Source organism: Temnothorax curvispinosus, unplaced genomic scaffold, assembly GCF_003070985.1.
Source record: "Temnothorax curvispinosus isolate PA1 unplaced genomic scaffold, ASM307098v1 QBEX01013985.1, whole genome shotgun sequence".
Classification (NCBI taxonomy): domain Eukaryota; kingdom Metazoa; phylum Arthropoda; class Insecta; order Hymenoptera; family Formicidae; genus Temnothorax; species Temnothorax curvispinosus.
The window spans coordinates 163014-189908 of record NW_020223765.1 but is presented as its reverse complement, the minus strand read 5'-3'; the positions used below and the strand labels follow the sequence as shown (position 1 = coordinate 189908).

At 38.7% G+C, this 26895-nt stretch overlaps 1 protein-coding gene across 1 annotated transcript in view; it reads right to left on the bottom strand.

The window, feature by feature from the left end:
• Positions 1 to 337: 337 nt before the first annotated feature.
• The window catches only part of LOC112464147 (tetraspanin-9-like), a 45636-nt gene continuing 19078 nt past the window's right edge, over positions 338 to 26895 (bottom strand). The window contains exons 3-6 of the mRNA XM_025030979.1: positions 15433 to 15543; positions 10763 to 10900; positions 9285 to 9376; positions 338 to 527 (exon numbers count right to left, since the gene is read on the bottom strand). Of these exons, the coding sequence (XP_024886747.1) occupies positions 338 to 527; positions 9285 to 9376; positions 10763 to 10900; positions 15433 to 15543 (531 nt within the window). The remainder of the gene's footprint in view (positions 528 to 9284; positions 9377 to 10762; positions 10901 to 15432; positions 15544 to 26895) is intronic.

Below are 26895 nucleotides of genomic sequence, written 5' to 3'. Positions count from 1 at the left end.
TGTTCAATTTTATAATGTTAGAGCATTAATTGTATAATTAATTATTCGTAATTGTGGCCAAAGCAAACAAAAACGAGCTAATAAAATCATTTAATAATAATACAATCAAAACTTATATAATATAAACGTGAAAGATATTTGTATTTCTAAATAGCCTAACGTTATAATAAGAAACGTTTGATAATTATTTTTCGTAGAATAATACAAGTAACGATCGAGTACTTTTAACAAAAAGTTTTACTTAAAGAAAATTGCCACTCGCCGAGTCGCGAATTGAAGCGGTGCAACGCGAACGAATAAAATCGCCACGGCATTTACGGTGAATCGCGGAAGAATGTTAGCCATTGGAGACCGTTGTTCGTTCTGAGATCCACAAAAGTATCCCGGCCGATACAATAGCCAGAATATGTGACGGGATCGACATGAAGCACAGTCCCACCACATACGCGGTGATCCAGGCCAAATCCAACGCTATCGCATCGAGACAGCCTGTTTTCCACATGCTCCTCCTATCGTCTTCATCGAGGCTAAAGCATGAAAGACATATTCGACGAGAAGATCTTGAAGAAAATGTGACAGGATATAATAATATATAGCAATGCAAATAAATAATATCTTAAAAGCAGATAGATACAATATCTACTTTTACAACATCTAACAATGATTTGTGAGATTATTCGAATCTGCTTATACAAATTGCTGCCTTTCTGATTTTGCAACCGTTTTCCGGTGATCTTCTGATTATTATTCGAGATTATAAGACGCCTCCTACTACTTTGTCCCGTTTCCTCGTCCACAGAAGGATAGAGGCAACGGGATTACGAAGAGAATCGACGGGGGCGTCTGTTGTTAGTTCCCTCACAGTGCCACTAATAAGATGCGAGGCTTTAACGCTTAAAGGGTGACGACATCGTAGCGTCGATTAATAAACGTCGTTCCTCTTATGTATCGCGTGTCCTGCGCTTATCAACAGCTATAATGTTGCAACGTCCTAATATATCCCACCCGACTTGCCTTTCGTGCAACGCGTTGTCGTGCAATCGTTTTATTTCCTTGCAAAAAAAAAGCGAATTTAAATTACGATGCCCCCTCGCTGTAATTATCAGGCTAGGGGAGATCGAGAGAAAATGTGGCGGTGCGCGTTTGATGTTCCGGTTGTAAGGCGAGGATGAAGAGCTTTATCTGAGAAATTCAATTTTCTAGCGGAAAAGCTGCTTGTCCTCCCGCACAACCCCCACTTCCGGCCGCGATAGCCGTTGTACATTCTCGGGGGCAAGCGAAGATTTATTCGCGAAATTCGAAATGATGAGGAATTCTCAAGAAAATGTGGCTGGAAGTGTAGGTCCACGGCAAAACACGTTGCCCAGAATCTCGGTACCTTTTCTCGTTTATGGTGCATTAAGGCAGAATCTCTTGAAAGAACCGACTGCCTATTTTACTTCGCAACTTATTTCATTGTTAATGGTACATTTAACGGTTCGTTAATGAGTTGAGAACGTGCGCTAATGACAAGTAAAATAATGGAGCTATAAAAAAGTTTTAATACACGCGAGTGATTTTTTTTTTCTTTTGGCGCATTGTCGACGGGATTGAAACGCATCTTTCCATACATCTTCAGTCAACGTAATTTTGCAGTATTACAAAATAATTTTAAATGACTATTTACTATCTAAAATAATTAACAAGTATATAGTTTGTCATAGGCAATTTTTATAAATTATTAAAAAATCAATTTATCTTATTTATCTTTTTTTACGCTGTTAAATAAAGTTTTACTCTTGCAGGAAGTAAGACAATCTTATTTGATAATATTCAAAAAATGAAATACTAAAACTACCTGTGCGTCACGAAACTACTACTATAGAAAAATAATATAAACGTTTTCGAATTTTCTTCAAATATTTTCTCTGCGTCACGTACGTCCAATTATAGAAAAAAAAATCGAAGAGAGTCTTTCTATATACGTCTCGTGATCCCCTCTTAAGATTAGAAGAGGAATACTTTTCTCCAGGAAGATACGAAAGGTGTTTAACGGAGGCGAAGGTATAGAAGAAGAAGGGCAAAATACACTCGCGCGCACAAAGATATCCTGCGATAAAAGCTATTGAGGCGATACGTATCAAAAATCGAGAAATATATACTGTCGGGGTTAAAGGGCAATCGTAACGTTGAAATATCTTCCGAGGCAATAATGCCGCAGTTACATCGGCTTGGAAAATCCACTGTTACGCTCTCAGAAAAATGCGATCAGGTCGACCTTGCAAAATATAATATTTCAATCCAACAGTTGACCCATTTGCGATCTCCCTTCTCTGTTTTGAGAAAAATAATAGTTGTATGCTCTTTTCGACTGTTGACATGAAATCTTCCATACGATCCCCTTGATACAGAGAGCATGTATTCGACTAAATATATTTATAAATACAGCTAACTATAAGGGATATATAAAAAATTGAAAATATTAATATTAATATTACCTTATCTTAATTTTCAATCAACGAGCTGCAATAACTCGATGAGCTATAAATTTTGTTATTTAATAAAACATGAAGTTTACGTAATTATTAAAGAACAAGATTTCATTATTCCACTTCAGCACTTAAAATTTAAATTACAGAAGGTTTTTTAATGCTTTCTATCATATATCATTAACGTAAAGTTATGACAAAAAGGAATTAGCTCTAAAAAGAACGCTGTCGCCCTGGCAAAAATCTCATTGAACCGCGCAACGTCCGTCCAGGTGCGGCACGTCCCGTTTCACGTCTTTCAAGCCGCCAGGCGTTTCCATTATCGGCGTGCAAGACGTCGCCGCTTTTCCACATTCCCGTCGCGTTAATCGCCCCATTGTTCGCGACGTCAGCGGTCGGTGTAGTCGGTAGTCTTCTGTAAGCCTGCCGAGGAAAACCCGCGCGCACACACATATACGCGCAACTCTAAGCTTTCGCACACACACTCGGCTAAGTATGCGCTAACGGTCCACGTGTACCGACGTATCGTCGTACGTGAACGTGCACGTGAATATCGAGAACATCAGTACGGGCGGCGTCTCCTTAAGGCGCCTTTGTATATTCATCCTCGCGCTACGTGTGACACGCGAGCGGACCTCCCACAGCAGCTTAAAGGGGAATTACGGGGCTGGGGTGCAAGGAGAAACTGGGAGACGAGAGGGCGAGAGAGCCAAAGGGAAAGGGAACGACGACGAAACCGTTCATGTACACGCGCTCAAGAGACGTGGTTGTACTTCCGGACCGGTACTATACTAGAGGCGGTGAATTTCTCTCGCCGGGCGTCGCTTCATCCCCGGCCATTTCGCCGAGGCGAAAACTTCGAGAAGAGTATCAGCACGCGACGCAGCGACGTCGTTGCGGCGACTTTTCGCCGCGTTTCAGGATTTACGAAGCTGCCTCGTTTCTCACGAGCGACCACGAAAGAGAGTGCTATATATAGAATGTTGCAGAATTCCGGAAATTAATTTTGTTGGCAAATTCTATAACAAGTTTGCAGTAGATCTTTATTTAGAAAAAATTTTCAAGGAGACTGTTACTTTTGCTTATCATATTTTATATTACGCATCTCATTATTATTATTTGAAAGTATTACAATATTTACCCTTATCTTTACAAAAAATGCACGATGTTTATTTGAATTATCGTCTCACAAGCGTATAAATTGCAAAGATATTGATATTTTTCGAACAATTATTACCAATAGAAAGACCCGACAACGTTATTTCTGATAATGGAAGATAATATTTTCGAGCAAAAATCGAATGCCAAAGAATAAAATTTTCGAATAAAACTGTGAAATGTGGAAGAATTGCTGAGAGTAATAATGGTTGTACCAACAATGTATATTGCGATTGTCGTATTTCCTAGCCAATTATCGACATGTGTAGCATGTTGCTATTCTTACTGGTACAATATGTATTCAGTCGCGCATAATGTATTTATTGGTGTACGCATGCCCGTATTATAACCCGTTTTATAGCCTGTTGGTAATATTACGTATTAGTATTGTAACATTGTGCGAATTTATTCCAATAAATTGAATCCACTTAATCATAAATTTACTAGATATATTTACAAGTTAATTCATCAATTATAATTAAACTTTCAAAGTATCACATAGCACCTACAACAGATTGATTTTACTGTATCGTACGAATGGAATTGTTACTCAACATGAGATAAATTTGCAAATGGTCGGGATGGTTTTGCAACGCGCGTATTTATTCCCCTGGCAATTGCATACAAATATTTAAGCAACGTTTTTGGCGTTGCTTTAACGCGTTTTAGCGTGGCAGCAACGACATTACGAACGATCTAATTTTTCGCGTGCATTAGCAGCAGCACGCAAGAGATATTGCGCGTTTTATCTACTCTAGAAAAATTATAAACCATACACGTTAACGCATTACGTAAACGCGAAATGCAACTAAAATTCTGATTACGAGGTTATTAGCCTTGAGGAATCAACACTTGAGAAATATATTCGTGGGAAAGAGTATACACTAAACAATAAGATAACAATAATTCAAGCAAGTCGCTAATGTTCCGCGCGAACGGGAGAGGCCCACGGTAGATGATCGCATATTAAGTAAAAACTTCGGGACAAAGGACGCGGTGATTTCTTTGAACGAAAATTAAAAGTGCTAATGGGATTATCTATCGGACTGAAAGTTTTAATATAACACCGCGATGTCGGACTGTGGTCGCGACCCCGTGAGCTTGTGCATTTCACGGCAGAGTGAGTAGCGAAAAGTTCATCTCGGGAGAAGTATCAACGCGCTGCACGTTATGGCAGTCCGGCAGCTGTGCTCATCACTATCCTCGCGCTCGCATCAGGTCACCTGTCGGCAAGAATAAAATATCCCGAGTAGAAAAATCTGTAATTCTTTCGCGGCTTCTTTGCGGACACTGCAGCGTGGAATGCACGTAATGTGTGGTCGCAATCGCACGTCAATATAAACGCGGTACTTCGCCTCGATGCACAAGCATTCGCGGAATTCGTAGGTTTACTAAATTTTCATTATCAGAAGCATCACAAAAGCACCATGAGTTATTGACTCTTTCCTTTTCTGCGCGATTATCCTATTTTTGCGATTTGATCGAACGTATATGAAAATATTTTACGACGTTACTGTAGAAATAAAAATATTCTCGCTTCTAAAAAGTTAAATATTTACATTGCTGTATAAACTCGTTCTTTTGATACGCCGATATGAACAAAACGAAAATTTATTGAAATGTTTATAAAGCGACACGCGAATATGGCTATAACAATTATAACAGCAGATACAGTACGCATCGATTGAAACTGTCATTCGTTTATCACAGGTAAATCATTTTACGCGCGAATTGAAACATCGTAATGTAATGTGGTATAACGCATATCACATAAATATCATATCAGCATTGCAGTCACGCTCACGCATCGGCGACGGTAAAAAAGCCAACGCTGAGTCGCCCGGATTTCCCTCGCGACGGATGTGCACGGGCACCAATAAAAAAATACAAGAGGCCACGTGTATACGTTGCGAGAGGCGCACAAACAGTGCGAGAGGAAACGGACGGGAGAGATACACGGACTAGATATTTTCAGGAGGGCGCGAGTCACGCGAGAACACCTCGTGATAAATTCGCTCGTAGCGGCGCGCTTTCCAATGCTCCTCGCCTACGAAAGCGGGGCTTAACTTTCAAATCAATTCCGGCATCGACGAGATGCCACCTGACCTGATGCGCTTACTCATTGTTCTCGTGAGAAGAATCGCGACGCATAATGTATGACTGTTGCATCGCGGATATAAAAGTGTCGGCGTTACGTTGCGTTGCGTTGCGACAGGACGTAACCGCGTCTATAGAAAAACGTGCTTCGGACTTGATGGCGATCGCTCTTCTTTCTTTTTGTTTCTTTCTTTTACCACCTTTCTCTCTTTCTCTCCCCTTCCCTCTCTCTCTCTTTCTCTCTCACCATTCTTCCTCCCTGCCAACGTGGGTCATATGCATAAGCGACGTTGCGTGACGTTTTGCCGGCGAGAGTGCAGCATCGATCTCCTCGGCCGGCCTGTTTGCACCCTCGTTTGTCCGCCGGACATCGCATATGCGCATATGCACGGATACGTGTGCACACTCTTTGTGTACGACAGATAAAAATAATTTTCCTTGCTCACGGCCTCGTTGAAACTCGCATAAGTACCCGTAGGAATTATTAATAGAGAAAAGAAGCGTCGGCGTTGTGTGCAGCGTATACGAACGTTTCCGATCGCCGTACAGTGCAATTTAGTTCGGATGCAACTTAATCTTCGCGACAAGGGCTAATACCTATACGTTAATAGCTGCTTTCTCGCGTCCGTTAGACAGACACTGGTACGAGACGTTTACTTTGCCGTGATCGATGGCTAGCTGCCTGAACGAGAAATCAGTTTTAGTCGGGACAAAAGAGAACGGACTCAGATTTGACGACAACGGAAATACGCGTTCGAATAAACCAGCGCGTGAATAGTTTCTCGTTCAAAGAAATATTAACGTTATAATTAAAATTATTTCAATTAATGAATTTAATTTTCCGGCAGTTTATCTAAGAATTGTTGATGTAAAGGAAAACCTGTCGCTTCAAGAACCTAAATAAGAACTTTTAGCAAATGCAAAAGAAAAGTTATTTTGCGTCCCTTGTGTACATATTGGAGTTAGAACAGATTTTAAACAGAAATAAATTCGGACTCGCGCTAAAATAAAAAATGGATGAAATTAAATTAAATTAAAAACAACTACATTTCTGTGAGAAAACTTTATCTATAAAAAAGACGTAACTTTAAAAGAGAATGGGAAGAAAATAAAAACATGTACTAAAAATTGTAAAAAAAAATGTTTCACTCGTTCACTGATTACATTGCAAAAAATTCTAAAATTTTATTGAAAATGTTTAGTTACATATAGATACTAGAGCTTTGCAATATTAATCTTATACTAAAAAGACTTATATTTTACGTAAAATAAAAAATTAATTAGTGTAATGGAAAATATCCCTTCTTTCCGCAATATATTATAAGGGCTTGATGTCATAATTAATTGTCTTTACTGATTGGAACACCACTATTAATAAATCACTTACAATTAAGTAAAAAGCAAGAACATTTTTAGTTTTAATTTATGGAACTATTATGTTAATCTAATGTTAAGCATGATAAATTATTTAAATCATTTTCAAATTAATTTGTTTTCATTAAGTATATATAAAAATGTTTTATCTACTGACGCGTACAGGTTTCACTTATCAAAAATTTATCTATCAAGTGCATTTTTGATATTTCTTTTTCCTGCCAATATTTCTTTATAAATATTATATAAAATACACCACGGCGAAAAATGCAAAACAGACGTATATTGCTTTGAATGAAAAATGTATGTGTATAAAGAAACGCAGAATGGCACATGGGAGAATAGTGGATTTTCCATTTTCATGAAAAATATGTATAATGGCAAAAGTATGGCACAGACGTGGTTTCGCTGATGTCGCTCTTTAATTTTGACTTTTTATTATTCTCTCCAACATTTAGCACGGTTGCAACTTCTGGTAACTTCGAGTTATAAAAACAATCGGTCGATATAATATGAGAATAAAGAATTATTAATGTTCCTTGCCAGATTGCACAACGCGTTGCTCGAAGACGATAAGCATCCGATTATATTCCGCTCGTAATTTAGGCGAAAAGTATCTTTTTTTTAGTGTCGACGACGAACTCGTAAATTTCATATCGCAAAAACCGCACCAGCAGCTGGTGACACTCTTCGTAACGTATCGTAATGCTCGTCATTGATTTATCCGGCGACTTGTTTCCGCTATATTGAAATGAAGGATGAAATGCCGCTATCAGTGATCAAAAGAATATACGGTCGGAATAATCAAGATCCTGTGTCGATTATTAACGCGTTAAATACGCACTGCGTATATCTTGCGGGCGACAAATCCGACATGACGTAATCAGATATAATTTGTACAACGCGCGCAATTCGCCTCGCATTAAAATGAGAATCAATATTTAAACTAATTTATGGCTGTACGCGCGGTTTGTCAAGCGTAGGACCAAACGCGGTTTGTTAAGCATACAACATCGCGTTCGACGAAGGGACACGTGTACGTGCATTGTCGTCGGTCTCCATGAAAGGCCTTCGACGTCATTATCATAATAGGCCGTGCCTCCCTTTCGAATGAGAATAATGATCGCGCGGTAAATGACTCCAAATATACGTCCGGTAAAGTACACGTAATCGCGTTATAATACGAGCTGTCGTATTGATAAAGCGATCTCTTCTCCCTTTATGCTGTCCGTTGATAGGTAACGCTGAGCGTTTTGAAAACTCGAAAATGCGCGAAAAGTGGTATAACAGACGTCTGTTACACGCTACGGACGACACGAACTTTCCCCTACCAGTTTCCTACAGCAAAATATACTGCGTTCTCGTGACAGCTGCGGAAATTCAACGCAGCTCGTAGTGTGTCACTTTTCAATTACGACGGACAAGTATATATTTCTACTGATACCTTTAAATAGGCATAATTCCATCACCGGATCGCGCTAAATATATAGGTAACTGAAGGCTTATCGAACTTGATTCGCGATGTCGAATATCAGGCGGGAGATTTTACGCGATAAAAAGTATCGGCAGACGTCAATTTCTGAGGAGTGCGAATTCTATCGTGCGGTTTAAAAGTTTGATCATACGTTTAATACATCGTCAATTCTGATTTCAAGTACGGCGGAAAGAAAATCAATCGTAAGATGCGGGACGAATTTGTTCCCCTTTAACGAAAGTTTATTGTTTGTCTTTGTATCTCTATATGCATCCTGGCTTTTATTTCATCAATAAAGATGAGTCTTAAAAAGAATCTTAAAGATGATACAAAACACTTTGACACATAAATCTTTGTGATACTGAACAATATCTCTCCAGAGTCTACGAAGTCTTAAAGAAACTTGCTCATCAGACTGGTAAGATATATCGGATCATCTGCAAGCCGCTCTCGCGTTTTGGCGAGCAACATGATCCGCCTAAAAGCAACGATGCATACGTAGCGCCCTCGTACCCGAAAAGCCGAGTGGGGATCGATTAAGTGGCACCGGGAGAGTTTCTTTAAAGAGAAACCAGGACGCGCGCCGCTTAGCGGGCTTGTTGGATTCTCATCTCGGACGAATCCTCGAGGCAACTCTCGGTACTAAATCTGAAACTTGCGTTACCGCTGGCCGTCTCGTGCACTCAGAGGTGTTTCTAGGGTGTTGTACGAACCTCGTGGAATAGCAGGACGGAGGGGGCTCGGGCAAACCAGGATATCTGGTCCAGTCGCTCGCATCGTTAATTCCGCAACACTGCAGGCGTGTCTGTCGATACGCGACAAACGATTTCATTACAACTCGCACGCTACGCTATATATACGTATAAGAGACAGATTAATTACGGATCAAGATACTCGAAATAAAAGTGATGCAACCGCATATATTGGATTTCCTCTCGCGCATATTGGAAAAGGTATTTAATATTGGAGACGGATATTATATATATGATAATGTCAATCTATTAAAATTATTTAAATGTCATTATAAAGCAGCATTTATATAGTATTGCGACAGTATCTCCGGAAATATGTGTCCGGAAATAATGTTTTTTTACGCTTTGAGCGACACAAAGTCAGAAAAAATTCAACAAAAGTACTCATTAAATTGACACTGCGATTTACTTTCATCTCCAAACAATCAATCTTTTTCTAATATAACAAATATTTCATAAAAAATGTTTTAAAATTTTATTTACGAATTAAAATTATAATTGTATTGGACTGCATTGTATAATCGTTAGAGCGCTTGGAATCTTTGATAAAGCAAAAGCCGAATCTAGCATCGTCTAACTGGCATTTTCGAGATAAAATGAGTAAAGGTAAAAGTAAAGAGAGAAATGCCTTTAAAGCTATATGCTTAAGGTGTTGAGAAGCTTGCATGAAATTCTTTATGCTTTGCATTTAACAAGAATCTTTTGCATAAATTATAGTATACTAATAATCTAAAATGTTATCAATTTTGTAGACAACAAAAATTATTTTTTATTAAAGCAGGATTTATAAAATATAATAATAATAATAATAATAATAATAATTAAATTCTCGTGTTAAAATTAAAATTAAAAAATTGAAAAAAAATCTTTATATTTTGTTATTACAAATTTTAAAATATAATGAAATATCTTTGTAAAATATATTTGGAAATATTGTTTATAAAAACATTTTCTACCGCAAAAAATCATTTACGTTATATATCTATCTGTATAGTATAAAAATAAAAGGAATGAAATCAATAGGGTGACCAAATGAATTTTGTTACCGTAATTCTTCAAATTGGTCGAGAAATTGCATGAGACTTCGGAATTAACGCGGCAGGAGATTCATGCCGACAAGATGCACGCCACGAAACCGAAAGTCACCGGTAAACAGAGTTTACGAAGCGCGCAATTAGCGTAAATTGAAAAACACCGTTATCCGGTAGGTCGATACCGAGGGTGCAGACCAGATTCACAACGGCAGACTGCCAGGAAGCTTGTTGACTACTACCCGAGCGTCCGTAACGGTCCGATATTTACTACGGATTAATTTGTCGATAAATGTTTTCACGGCGCGGCGCCGTCACGGTCGGTCCCGGAATTCGCAAAGTTCGCGTCGCGAGGGTAGTTCGGGATTTGTCGGGAGGGAGAACGTACGGCGGAGAAAGGGTACGTACCTGCATTAAATCCCAGGCGGACGAGTAGTTTGGGTAATCTCGTAAACGAGAAGTAAGCGCGGCATTAATCCGTCCGCGCAGTGTCTCGAATGGAAGCGCTGCGCGTTCCCGCTGCGATATTAATAAACCCTTGTCCTGCTGGAAAATGGCGAAGTTACAATAATCCCGGGGTACAGCACATACGTGTGGACAACGCGCGGCGTGTTTGCTATTGTTCTTCCTATCCGCAATCTCTCCGCCCACTTCGAAACGAGCCGCGAAATATTCGACGCCACCTGCGGACGTCCGTCGTTTCCGACGTTAAAAAATTCACGTCCTCCGTTCGCGTGTCGTTCACGTGCGCGGCGTATACGTGCGTACGCGAGTATACGCGTTCCTTTTTTAACGGATTGTTTTCAGCGGTGGTTGCGTCGGAAACGTAGTGGTCGGAAGGGATAAACGGATATATGCCACGGACCCGTCTCACAGCTAATCCGGAAATCCGAAATGCCCGGGAATTTACCGGTGCCGGTTTAAACGTACAAGAGTTTTACGGTCAGCACTGAGTGCCGCTAAAAATTTTGTAGCTACTTCGATTTCGCGGTCTATCCGATTCTCATCGTCTGCGCTTTCATCTAGTCGTAATTATCGTTCGAGAGAATTGCTCGCCCGGTATCTACCTTTCTATCGCACCGCGATCGTATAACATTATCTGTCCGATTCATTGTCCATCCGTCGTTCATCGTGCGATTTACATGTACATTTTCGCGTAGTATCCGACACTTTCATAATTCGCTATGATTTCCATCATTTTCCATAATTTCTGTATTTATGTCATGCTAAATCCGTTGAACGGATATATAGATTTCACAAACATTACACGCGGTTGATTCAAGTCTTTACCAATTATCACGATCGTAACAACATACGTAATTGCGAAACGCGAGTGTTCTCGACGCGACATACCAATTTTAATGCTTCTCGTCGAGTAGTTGACCAGCAACTGAGCACCAGTTCGCGATTCCCATTATCTTTGTCGCTGCTTCATATTGCTGTGCATAAATTTCGTAATATCTTTCAATTATACCGTGCTACCGTTCCTTCGTAATATTAATCGACGATCATGAAAACAAAGCACGAGCCTTAGACGCGCGCTAGCTTTTCACAATTTTCAAGGCTTTCGTTTCATTAAAGTCTTAAACATTGCGAAATATAAAGTGATACTGGACAATATATGCGGCGTGAAATTCTCTATCTTCATGATAATTTTTGTGTAAGACAAGTTTCTGTTATTGATTTTAGAATAAACACTAATATTTTATACATGTAAGAATTTCTATAATTGTATTACTTATGGGAAAATGTAAAATTAATAAATGCGTTTAATTTTTTTACCAATTACTTTAAAAAACTGCTTAAACGCAAGCGAAAAGAAAGTTACATCATCTCTTAATTTTATATACTTATAAAATTTCGTTTAAATTTATAAATTAAAATTGGAGGCGTTTTCTTATTAATAATGTCACGTCTTAAGCGCGAAGTAATTTGCGGTTTTAGTACTTTTTCAATATTGTCTAATTATGAGGGCAGCAGTTCGTTCCCACCGAAGCGTTGTTCGCGACGGCGCGATATTAATCGTCGGCGTCAAGAACGAAGTACGAGCTTCGCTCGTTCGTGGCGGCGTTTCATAATATTCAAGACTTCCGTCTTTCACAAATGCGAGAGAAAGAGAGAGAGAAAGAATGGTGTTCTTTCTCTTTTCCTCCTGAGCCGACTGATATCAGCGAAGCTAAGCACGCGAGCTTTGCGAACGTGCCGCGGACGTTACAAATCAGCGAAATGAGCTTTTAAGTACCAAGACTCGTAAACGCGAGAGGCACGGGCGCGCTTCCGAAGTTGCTGGCCGACGAAAATTCACCCTTACTCCGTATATATCCGCCCTCTCCAACGTGCCGTAATATGAATACAAATTACCCGACGTTCCGAAACTTTTAACTCGCGCCATCGCTTCGTTTTCCCGTCCGCTCCCTTTCGACTCACACTCCGCTCATCCCGCCCGTCTGTCTCTTAAACCTTAACCCCCGCGGGGCACGTGGTTGATGTACCTACCCCGCTAATTGACCCGCACTTATTGTTTCTCGAAACCGCGCGCGAAAGGAGCGCACTTCTGACGCGCTCCTCCGCGCGAATAAACGCCGCGAAGACGAAAGTTGCACGCCACCGAGAGAGCAGAAACGAGATTATTCTCGTGGAAAGTTTGCTGTAGGTTCGCGCAGCCGGTGACGCTAACGAGGCTAACGCCGTTGCACCCGTTTCCGTCGTTTCCGCGCGCGACGTCGACGGACTCCACCGCTATCGCCGACAGGCGCCCCGATCTACGACTTTCTGTTGGACCACGACGACGAGCGTATGTCGAGTTTAATCCTCTCGTCGTCGAGGACGCACGAACGAGAGATAAAGTGGTATAAATCAGATCTTCTTCATTTAGAGAATTTAACTCGCGTCCGGGCGACGTGTTTCCCAAACGCAAGCAGGGCTTTTTCTCCAGAAAAGACATCTCGCGTAAAAATATTACGAGTGTACGTAAATATATTTTAATGTTATGACATCAGAAAATTTTTTAGTCGAGAAAATAGCTCTTGTTTGTATTTTATGCGGAATGCTGACGTGACTCGGATGAAAGCTCTTGTATTGCTGTTTGTAATAGAACCTGGTATTAACTCTTTGCGGTTGTAATCTGGGTTATTCAAGATATTTTGGCAAGTATATCCTAAATATCCCAGCTTAAGACCACAAAGGATTATACGTAAATAATATTCACAGACATAGTTGCTTAAAGAATTATATGATTTCGGGAAATTATAATTTTCGTATTTTCAAATTAATCTAATTTACACATGGTTTATATCACTTTATTTTCACCGGATCGAGTACGGCAGAAAGACTGCACGCTATTTCCGCAATCGCAGATAGTTTTCACTTTACGCGATAAATGTGCTGCTAACATCTACATTTAAATTGCCGAGACATGAATTATAACCGCACGAAATACGACCTATTTATATCCTGTATACTTATATATCTTCCTTTTAAGTTGGATTTAAATAATCTTTTCAAAAAAGAATTGATTTATGCTGCTGGCAGCACACAATGATTGGTGTAATTTAATTCAAATATTTTATAGGAGAACAATAGAGCATGTTGAAAACTAGAGGGCGAATGCATCCTCTTGTATTCGGGGCACAGTCGTAAATAAGTTTATACACAGGCGCAAGTGGAAACTTCAGTGCACGGTGTAAGTGCACTTCGGTGGAACCTATGTACGGCGAAAGGGTTAAAATCATGTGTCGTGAGCAGACTTGCGACTAAATTAATTATTCTTTGTGTACAAATTGTTAGAAGCACCGCGCTGCGTGTAGAAGAATATTCGTGTCAATAAAAAAATAACGTAATAATCTAATCGAAGATACTGCAATATTGTAAAATAACGGACGGATGTAAATGATACGAGAGGTAAAGTAGTACCCGTAATTTAATAACGGAAAAAGTAACGTAAAAAGAGCGTAAAAAGTAGCTACAATGAACACTATGATTATAATTCACAGCAGGAGCTATGCGTACAGTTACTCTCATCAAAGGACTCAGCTCGATATATTCAGCCTGCACCAAAGGCTGAATTAATATGCCTGAGTCACATCGGGGAGAATATCGATATTAATTAAGCTTAACAATGGATATTTTTTGCTTTTTACAAATTAATCTATCCTTTTAGCTTTTCGCGGATGTATGCCTACGCATATTCATCAATCAACTAACTTTCTTTCTTTCTCTGCAAATTACAAGTTTCGATAAATAATGAAAGCTCTTTGAAGTTTTACGAACTTTCCGATAGAAGAGCGTGACATATATATTTGAGCGAATAAATCACGGCTTCGCTTCGCGAACGTTCTCGTAACGAGCAGAACTTTCCTTCGGGAGATACATCAGAAAGGAAGCTCCTCTTTTTTTTCCCCTCCCCATTTCTCTACTAAAACCCTCGATTTTGTCTTGTTCGTTAAATTTCTACCTCGCGAGCCGGGCGCAACGTCTCTAGGCGGAAACGATGTCAACGATACTCATCTTAATGCCTGTTGAACCGGAAGTGCAGGCAAGAGAATGCCTAGGTCCCTAGACTCTCCAGCAAGTAAGCGTAATGAAAACGTATATTACAAGAGAGGAATTTACCTGGCCGTGCTCATACTCATTGTTTTCTTAAAGATTCTTAAGATTCTTTTGCATTAGCAATTTGTCGAATTACTTTGAAACGTTATTAAAGAGTTTTAAGTTCTCGTAACATATTCTTGTACAAACTACTTGTAAGATAAGAGGCTAAATGTCTACAACGTACTAAGGGAGTTCGATAAATGGGGAAGAATATTGTTTGAGCAATTTAATATTGATTTTTCCACGATGGAAATGTCACGGCATTGCACTCGTTTCCAGGATTATAAGCGATTGAAAATCCCGGGGATTTTTCGGTATTAAAGTAGCGCAAATAAAATCCAGAGAAAGAGACAGAAAACGAGATTATATATACATATATGTACATTTTATCATCGTGCCCTACGAAAAAAATATATTGACCCGCACTGCCAATTTATTGTGTCGCAATGCGTGCGCATTTATCATCTGGTTAATATATGCGTACTCACTTGCGCTGGTGCGGATTCTTGAAAAAGAGGGTGATATGATTTACGGTACACGATTCCGTGAGTGGCGCCGCAAATTAAGAAAATTATACTCATGCACAGCATTATTATCATCTGAAATATATATTTAGTATATGTTTCATTTCTACTTAATAAAATATATTATATATTAATTAAAAGTAAAAGAAACACATATTAATGGAAGTAGCATAAATAAATATGCGAGAACAATATACAGAATTGCCCAAAATAAAAGTTATATGTATAAAATAATGTTTTTAGTAACATACTTTGCAACACAATAACGTATCCTTCAAAAATATTGTGTCAAATATATATCAATGATTACATTTCTACATTATTTAAATATGTATATAATTTTAATGCTAATTTTCTATTCCAATAAAAAATATATAGATATATCAGTTCTACTATCTGTCCATTTATTATTTGCTCTCAAATAGCACGTTTAGTTAAACAAGTAAGAAACAAATTAAAATAAAGACATTAAAAAATTAAATAATTACTTAACAAAAAAAATTGCTAATACTATAATAATAATAAATTGTATTAATTTAATCGCAAGAAAAATAGTGCACTTGGAGACGATATTTATGGATATTAGATAAGCGTAAGAAATGCACATAAAAAAATTCCGAGTACGGGAACAATTACTTCTATAGTGCAATCGCTTTCTACGTCGATACTCAAAGTGTCGCGGTCGAACATAGAAGTTTCTGGGGATTTTCACCGTAACGTGGCTGTTTTATCACGCCGTTAAAAATATAGCTAGGATAATACGTCGGTACAGCAATTGGATTTATATTCATCGGGATAGCCGGTGGTCCGGTTTATCAGCAACACAGGAGCACTCGTGCACGGATAAATGGGTTTTTCAGTAGGGAGAAGGGGGATCGCGGCGGAAAGATTCGAGTAGTCGCCAAGAGAGGAAGGAGCGCACGAAGAACGGCGAATGGTAAAGAAAGAAATAGAGCGGGGCTATTACTGTTTCGATCGATGTCATCGGATTCGGGAGGTTGCAACTCCCAGCTCGCTTTTGACGAATTTTCGTTGCTCCGCGATATCTCGCTACCGATCGTAACGCTTGGTTAAATCGAACGTTCGAATTTTGCGGTCCCTGTGACGGGCAGCTTCAGCTGTCAATTTTGCAAGAGACTGTCGATCGCACTTCGTGCTGTTCAGATACCACGAATGTCGAGTTTCGTCCTTTTACGCAGATTACGTAATAGATCGCCTGACGATCTCGCAATCGTGCATCGTATGCATTTCGAGCGGAGTTTGAATTTATAAAAAAAAAAACGCTATCTCAGACTTAGCTGTGCATATAGTAACTTAGTTTGTATAATAGGTATATAAAAGTACTGCACTGAGAAAAAAATACTTAAAAGTTTATTTGTCGAATATACGGTTTATTTCTGTGAAAGAATAAACAAATAAATTTTTAAGTATTTTTTTCTCAGTGTAATATTAGAACGCGTAAAAAATGCAAAACTATTCATTTACTGTATATTAATATAATTGGTATTTATATACGTAGAAAAAGAAGTGATTCTTGTTCTAATAATAGAAAATATAAACAAAGGGGGAAAAAAAGCGTACATTTTTTAGAAAGATCGTAAGACTAATTTGACATTCCGGGACTTCCTAAACTAATTTCTTGTTTGGAAATGAACGGATTAGTCGCCAATTTCCCGGGAGAAATTTTAGCCTCGTCGATCTCGAGCGGCGCTGAGCGCCAACGTATATAATTCCTGAGGAGCTTTGGCTCGAAACTGTTTAATTCAACGTCGTTTACGGAAGTATTAGAACTTTTCAGGTGCATTCGGTCTAACAAGGTTGCAACTTTGCATAATCCTGTTGTCGATGACGAGCGCCTACTATATGCAGAGAAACGAACGAATACGAAGTCAGGGTAGAGCGTAAGACATTAATTATAATAAATTATAAAAATATTATCTTATAATGCAAGAATTTCCCGTTACCCATTATTGTTGTCAATTCTTGATACTTATTAAAAATACTTAATTAAAAAAAATTCAAATATCAAAATGTACATTCACGTATAATATGGAGAGCAAGTAAGAATTTAATTAAATTCCGTCCAATTATATTTTGAATATTTTAAATAAAGATTTACTCTCACAATCAGATTCAGAATATAATAATAAAGTCCCAAAGATACTATTACTGTTATATAGATTGAACATACCTGAGATTTATTAATACAAGCCAATCAAATTGTACAAGTATTTCACTAAAATGGACCGAACGCATTGCTAAAGTTTAATTTAATTAAAATCCAATATTTCTATTAAAAGCCTGTTCTTTTTCGAATTCTGTTATTATTGTTTTAATCATTCAAATTGATATCGTATATAGTTCAAATTTGTATGTAAATTTATACCGCAGATTTATACATTTATCATGATTTTACTGTACATCGAAAATCAACTTTATAAAGATTAATACTTTTCAATCGGCAGAAAATTTTATCTGTGCTTTGATTAGAGCTCTTTTCATCCACTTTGAAGTATTATATATGTCAGGAAAGTGATTGAGGTGAGAGATGATACATTAATAAATTTATATGCCATCGTTTAGTTTAGAATTCTGATATACCATATATCAAACATTATTGTAATCTCTCATATTTCTTATTTACTGGTAGCTAACCGAGTCATGTTTTTCTAGGGCTCCATTGTGCGTAGTAACTTTTCCACGGATTCACTTTTTTGCGAACAATTGTAATTATTCGTTGGTACATATATGCTCCATTTGTAGCCACGTCAATCATGATTTACACGGTAAAAGGATTCGAAAAAGTACGATAAAATGGTGTATTCAGAGTGAAGCGAGCATTAAGCATGTGTCAATGCGCATAAAGTGCCCAAGAAGGCGCACTACTCAAGCATAATGCTAAAAGCACTGCAAATGTTGACACTTTTCACTTGGCATGTCTTTCGTCGGAAACGTCGCTCGTATTCGTCGACTAGTTCCGGAATCATATTTGGAAATGCATTGCGCGCATCCAATTTCTTTTTTCTTTCATAACTAATTTTTATATGCTATCTGAGGATTACACACAAGACATCTCATGTCTAATTTCGAGACTGAACATTTTGTATTATTTTTACATGTTTAAAAAATGACGTCAATGAGAATATTGCGTTATCGAGAATTGATATAAACAAAAAACAATGTTTCCTAAAATCAATATCTTGCTATATTTTTTACTTAATTCTTTTTTAAGTTTTTCAAGTTATACATATAGTCTCGAAACTTGAGGCAAAAATACCTTGTATGCTTTTAAGATTATAGACTTTTTTCGATGCGTAATAACCATAATCACACAATGCACGGACGTAATAGCAGACATCGTCTGTAAGCATGATAAATGCAATATGAGCATCTATCATCCTAGTTAGAAAAAGATATAGTATTTCCTTTCAGTAACAGAAAAAAAATGTAATTCTATTATATCGTAACTAATATAATGGACACAATGGCATATAAAAAAATCGATTAATGTGCGAAGGAAATGAATTGCTTAAACCTCTTAGTCCAAATTGTACGGACATTTGACGAAGTAAAATCTCACCAATGATGAAGAAAAATATTAAATTCATAAATGTTTTTAACCAAAAGCAGTCCCCCATACTTTTAATTTATAAACGATCGCCAGACGAACTACGAAGAACTAGTAAATTCCTAAACGTTGTCGCGAGAAAGGGAGAAATTTTTTAGTGAAGTGCCGGTAACAGAGTATGGCGATCGCGAATTCGGAGCCAGTGAACAGAGAGAACTTCGTTCTGTCGATGCGCCGGAAAAGTGCACCAAAGATGCATGAAGCGGTTGTCGTGTGCATCGGGAGAAAAAGTTTGCGGAGTTTTCTCGCTCGCGGCACGACAAAAGAAAGGTTAGAGATATACAGTAAACACACAGGAGTTACAGATTTATGTGCGGCAAATGCAGCAAGTCGCAAGGATTTCTCCGCGACGCGGACGTTTTAAATGCGTTACTTTGAACAAATCGCGACTTCAGCGTCCCGACGCTATTTACGTTAATTGATAAACGCGATATAGCGTATTTAATTATTGCATTCTCCCGTGCTGCATTCTTTCGCTATATAAATATATGCAAATTCGAATTTCGCGTAGTCGTGGCAATTTGTCTTGCAATTTACGCTTGCATCGCGAGAACAAGCAGTTCTCCTTCTTACGACAAATGATTACGTATTAACTAACGACGAAAACACACGCGAGCGTCATTTCCACATAATATCCATAATCAGCCATCTGCTTTATATTCATATCGACCAGACGGAGGTAAGCACAATATTACACAGATAAAGAGATTATCATGATACATACGTCAATGTCATCTGAACGATAGCAGCGAGTAAATTCGTGATTGCCGCGGTTATAACGAGAGGCGATAGTTAAAAAAATATTAACGTGAGGCCTGATAGCCTAACGATTCACGGCACGCCATTATCGACGGATCGATAGCTTAAGTTTCAATGCGATACATTTCAGTGAGTCGCATTGTCCTCGCCTGTGCGAAAGCAGATTAAGGGGAGCAGATGGGAGCAGGCAAGTGGGACGTGAAGTGGAAGCTAAGCTTTCATTGCAATAGCAAATCCTTCCTTGCCTGCGGCGAAATTGTGTTAAGTAAACATGTCACTATTAGAACTGATCTAACAATAAGTCACGAATATTATCTCTCTTTGAGACAATTCTCCAAGTTCTAAGAACCGATAAACGATTAATTATCGTTAGCGTCCGCAATTGCTAATTATTGAAGTATATTTGCTATTATAGACAACGTCATAAATGTTCATTACTTTCATAAGAAGCTCGAAAATGTTAGTTACGAGATAGAAGACAAAATAAAAATATAATCTTTCAACTATTTATTCGCATATCGACACTGACGTGAGATTCAAATGTTATATAAAAAATCTAAATTTAAATTTTGTGCAATAAATGCAAGAAATTCAAAAATATTTCGCTTTTGTTATGAAGCTTATCAAAACAAAATTTAAAGGAAAACGATTTCAACGTGCATTAGGAAGCAAGTGTGTGTTCTCCTTTCCCGCAACGCAGCACATTCGACTATTATCCCATCGCGCTTACATACAGCAGTGTGTACTGTATACTATACAGAAACGCATATACCGCAGCCGAACGACGAATCAAATGCGTTACACGTGCTACCATATCGCGGCACGCCAGCCATAATTTCCGCGGTCGGCCGGTAATTAGCTCTTTACCAATTTGTCGAACATATTACCCAGTCATCATGCCCATGTCGTCTATCCGTACGAACGGACCGCGGTCCTGGATAAAGAGGAAATTACTCGTTGACGGAAGCAATAAGTAACGCACGCCAATCGATATGTCACCAACGGATCGATTCCGTTATTTGTCCGGCGTGTCCATTATTGCGGCGCGCAACTGGGGGTCGCTTTGTAACCGGCGGTTATAACCAACGCGGTCGGAATTTTTGTCTTTCTCCATTGATATCGGCGAACGGCGTGGCCATGCCACTGTTGCACTATTTCGCGGCGCGGATTTTTTATCGCGTGCGATTAAAAGAGATAACGGGACCACCGGTGAATGGCGCGAAACATATCCGACATGGAGAATATCTCCGCGCCTCATCGATTTTATCATTATTAAAGGTGACACCGATCGGAAGACCACCCTACGCTTTCTCGACAATCGACTAGAATTGGAGGCCGAATTTGACCCGTTGATTTTCGCGTTGAAAATAACTTTTCAACGTTCTCAATTTTCGGAGAATTTGATTTTTCACAATTTCGTGGAAAAGCGTCAACGATTTCCAATCTGAGCGACCTAGATTTGCAGTTTTCTCGTTATATTCTATTTAAAAACCGAATTCGACTACAATTTCAGCGATATCGTAGGTGAATGTCAACAATATGACCCCGATATGCTGTTATATTAATTGAAAAGAAAATTCTGCCTGCAGCATGTGCCATGTGCTGTAAGCTTCTTTATGTGAATCTTGGAAAACTCCGATAAAGTATCTCTCAAAATAATGTGATAATAAAAATGTAATAATAAAAAGAGAGTGACCGGATTGTTCTTGTTAATATTATATGTTCTAAAATGCGAGCACATGAAGATGATAATCGCCGACAATGTAGCCTGACATTTATATAAAAAATGCATGAAATCAAACGTATAACATATAAAATATTCGAGTTTTGAATGTATTCAACATCATTGAAACATTCCATTTAGAACGCCTGAAGCGTAGAAAAGATTTATTGCGAAGAGAGTTTTATTTTATATCAATAGAAAGAAATACTATTAACTTTCAACGCTATGAAAAAACACGATTTTATGTTCGACCAATCATCTTTAAAATTAATTAATTAATTATAAGATTTCTATGCCTTGAAGCACCAAGAGTTTTCATAAAGTATTGAGTATTTACTTTTCTTGAATCTTCGAGAAAGATGTAATATCAATACTTTCCCTAATTTTATTAATTACATAGACATTAGTATCGATAACTAATCATAGAATAAAAATCGGTTTAGAAAACTCGATTATGCATAGCTTCGTTTTCTTCTTATTGCCACAACTGCAAGGAATAATTCGCGTTGCACAACGATATATATATAAACTGGTTGATTGCTACAAACGTACAAACTTCATAAAGCCTGTCATCGAGCTGAAAACGCTTTGGTGATGCGCTCAGAACTGTCGAGCAAATGTAAACGTTACAGGCGCAACGTGTTTATTCCCGATATTCATCATTAACAGGTAAATAAGTCTGTCAATCAGCAGCCAAATCGAGGATTCCTTCTTTCCGCGCGTTTCACACCGCGTCGAGCCTTTCTTTCCGCGCGTGATCATCGTCAAATTACCTTCGTGTACATGAACTATATAAACGCCATCCACGCTACGTCCCACTTACTTCCATTCCCGTGATACGCGAATGTCCTTCTATCCCATTTTTTTTCTCTCTCTTTTTCGTTAACTCCGCATAGCACTCGTCTATGCCTTAGCTCACGGTAAAAAAACAGCAAATAAACGAGCAATCGATTGACTGTCAACCAATGAAATATGACGGCTTTAAATACAAAGTGTAGCAAAGTAACTCGCGCAGATCAATTATTTACATCAATTATTACAAAATAATGTTTAACAGAGCTTCTTTTATAAAGAGGTTATATAAATAACTTTAATTGTTTCAATAAACAAAGTCCAATCTGAAATAACTGCACTGATTGATTTCGGATATAGAAATCGTTTGAAAGTCGTATATCCCTTCTACAATGTTCGAGCGACAATTCTTATCTCAAATCTTTCTATTTTATAAGAACTATCATTTACGTGTGTGTCATGATAAATCTAAGAATTCTACAGATTACCGAATCTGAGGTAGAACGTAAAATATCGCAATATCATATGCGCACCGACGTCGACGGAAGTTTGATTCAAAAACAGTGAGTTTGTGAGCCGAAAGTTTGGCGCGCAACTTCATGAAATTTCAATCGCGGGGTGGAAATGGCGCGTAGCTATCTGTGAAATTTCACGTGGGACGCGCACGGTCTCGAAGTCGACGGCGAGAAACAATTGATTCGGCCGCATATTAACGTGAGAATTCCGGGCCAGACGTTTCGCGCGCGCAATGCATTACATAGCTCCGCAGGTACGTACGAAATTCTGCATGTAAATTGTACCCAACGGGCATCGGCCCCCCGCGTGTGAACGCGCTCGTCGCTCGTGCGCGCAGGATGAGGGATCTAATTAAATTGATTGTAAAAAAAAAAGAAGGATTCATGTAGCCCGAGAGATACCGATTGCGTAACCCGGCGTCCGGTGCATCGACCGTACGATTTAAGCACGATACGTTTGCAATGGCGATGCGAGAAGGTATTCGCATTAGAATGCAAACACGACGACTCCAGGTTCGTATCGAATTAATATCCCTCGCACGCGTATCGATCCGCTCGCGTAATGCAACGGCGGCTGCAAAACACTGCTCGGGCGTAGGAATATGTATTAAGATTGAATGGCCTTTGCAAAATAATCGGTCGGCCCGCCAGTTCTATACTTTTTCGTTAAGCGAGTCAGCGAGCCGCGCACCTCACATTCTTGTTATTAAATTCACCGTACGATTTATCGCTTCACTCGCACTTATTCTTGTATCCGTCTAATAACGCGCGGCGAGCTTTCGCGCCGTGTAAAGATCAGCGTGACAGTGCGGTTCGCGAATACCATTTCCGCGTGGAAGCGCCATCGACTTTCTTACTTCGATTTACAAGGATCATACTTTCTTCATAATCAAGCGATATTGTGCTACTTGACTATATCTTTGTACAGTATTTGTTTTTAATGAATTCAAAATAGAGAAGATAATGTAAAAATTCCCAATATTTATGGAATACGTATATTAAAAGACGATGAAAATGTCTCATAAACAATGTTCAAAAATTAACACCGATCTATATAAAGATATAACTTTCTTCGTAATCAAGACGTCATCTCTTTATCTATTTTTAACGAATTCAAAATAGAATTAATTTCAATATTCATGGAATTTATAACGATGTATATATAAAAACTCTGTAATAATAAGACTGCAAAATTAACTGTAACTAAATTAATGTAACTAAATGAGAGAAACTTCCACCGCAAAGATGAGTTAGCAATCCATAAATAAAAGATGTAATAAAATAAGTCTGAATATTGCGAAACACAGCTAAAATGTCAAAAAATTAATACTGATCTGTATAAAGATATAATTTTCACCGCAATCAAAGCGTATATTGCGTTATTTGACGATATTTTTATACACTATTTTTAACCTGTTAAAAATTTTTTTTGTTTTTTAACGAGTTAAAAATAAAGAAGGTACAAAGTTGCAAAAATTAATCCTAATATTCATGGAATACGACGCACATTAAAAAGATAATAATTATGACTGCAAAGCTGCAGATTTGCATAATTAAATGAGATAAGGAACTTTCGCCGCGAATAGTTAACAATTCATAAATAAAAGATAATATAAATTTCGTGAACATTGCGAAATGCGTAGCTGCACTGCCTGAATTAACAACTCTCTGATCTATATAAAGATACATTCAAATACTAATTAGCGTGGATAAACAATCGATCATATAAATTTGATGAAAAATTGATTCACCGGTCGATGTGTCGTCCGGTTATATTGCTCCACAGGCGATGTTGTGTAATTCGACATACTCACAAACACAAACATATACCCTGGCGAGTAAAATTGATCGCGGAAAGCCGAACGGAAAACGCGGCTAATTACGAACCAGCGTACTAATTAATCCCACGATCGCCCGGCGGTTCATACTCCGACGCTGATTTATACGCGCGCAATATACTTCGAAAGAATAAATAACCGAGGGAGGCGACGATCGATCGTTATTTTTCGGTTCCCGTTAACGCGCGCGATGGAACTTTCGGCCCGCGATAAATGGCGCACGTGCAACAGCCGATTGTCGTGCGAGTATCGCCAATTGCTGTCCACGGTACAGCGACCATCATTGATCGTCGAACGAAACTCCCGATGCCCGCGATTACGAAGAACAACACGAGATAGTTTAGAACAGGAAAGTAATGCATGATTCACGAGTTACCAGGAAGGACTATCCGTAACACGGCACCGCGACATCTCCGGGATATCCTCTCTTAATCTCTCTCAATTTGCTCCGAACTACGGTTAATCCTCATCACGCTAATTATCGCGATCGCTCGTAGCTGGTTTCGGCGTACGTGACGCGCGTTTCTCTTTACAATTCGCGATCTTTCGCGTACATTTTTCAAATCGCTTAAGCGACATCGAAACTATTGCGCGAAACGAGTATCGAGCGAGCGAACGACGCATTTAATCATTCAAGGTATATCGCACACAGCGTAATATATCGAACGCAGCGTAGAATCGAGTTTGGCATTAATTAAGGTGCGTGATAGCGATTAGCTGCTAGACCGCGGTGTAACGATAATTACCGATTCGCGGACGGCGTGTCGCGGCGTCATTGTCGATCCGTCTCACTCCGGATTTTCGGTTGTTCGAAGGGGTCGTTTTGATTGTTCGCCGCGAATGCAGGCGCGAAACGAGTATACGCCGCAGCTAAAGTGGCGAATCGTCACATTTCGCGTTATTGTACAGAGGCGCGTTACAGGCCGTGTAACAAGCGCCGAGAGTATGTTGCGCGTGCTATACGATCGTCGTATCGGCGTTAATTAGCGGTTGTAATTAACCATACTCATTCCGCATCGACATAAACTACTAATCATGAGACGAATTTCGTTATTACACTCGTCGGGAGTATATATCGCGCTCGGAAATCATAATCGAGTAGGGAAAATTTGGGACGGACAATACGTCGAGAGCGGTAGTAATTAACGCTTTAGAGTAATTAGGCACGATAATATTCCATTTAATGCCTATCTAGTCTCGAATTTATCACCATCATGGAAAGCGGCGCCGATCATAGCGTATACACGATTACTATTATTTGTACAGTTTATCAATCATGTATATCGCGTAAATAAATAATAAATCGTCGCGTACATTTCCGTAATGTATTGAATTAAGATACGCGTATCGATTATTAGTTTCTCGATTACGCGACGCAACCTGTGGAAACGTATATCGTATTATTTGCGTTACACGACGAATTAAACTCGCATTAACGACGTTAGATCAAAATACCGGGGCAGTAATTAGCCACCCACGAGAAATTTTCTCTCGTCAAAAGCGCGAAATATTTTGTGGGTAGACTGACTGGACATACCGAACCGTGATTTTATATTAAGTTATAAATTAGGATATCAAAGTAGCGGCGGTATCACTATTACTGACAATGAGTGCGCGTAACATTGTGTAATAAAAAGTCGGCAGAAGATCATAAATTATAAAAATTCTTTCTAGACTCTCCAGAGGGAGAGTCTTCCATTTCGAGGCAATAGATAGAGGCACTTTATTCACATTTATAATATAATTTTACAAATCTATTGCCTCGATATTGCAATAAAAAAATAACTCACCGGTGCCGATGCGCAACAGCGGAGTTGTAAGTCGTAACTCTGCGTTGATCTGTAACAGAAAAATATTTTTACATTAAAGCAGCGTGTCTAAGATAATCGATACTAGAAATAATTAATTGTCGCGCCCGTTAAATTTTGAAAACATTATTTTAACAGATATCTGATTTTACGACCGTGCGAATAAGAGAGAGACGCCGACGCTCGCGACGTAATAATATTTCTTCTCGCATATGCCGAAGATCGAAATCCGAAATTGTGAAATTGCGCCGGAGTTAAAACCTCAAAGTAACGAGTATCACACATAATTGACATAATGAGCGAATTAAGTCGCGCTTGAAAAAGTGACGGAATCCGCCACAGAGGACAACAAAATGGCTGCGTT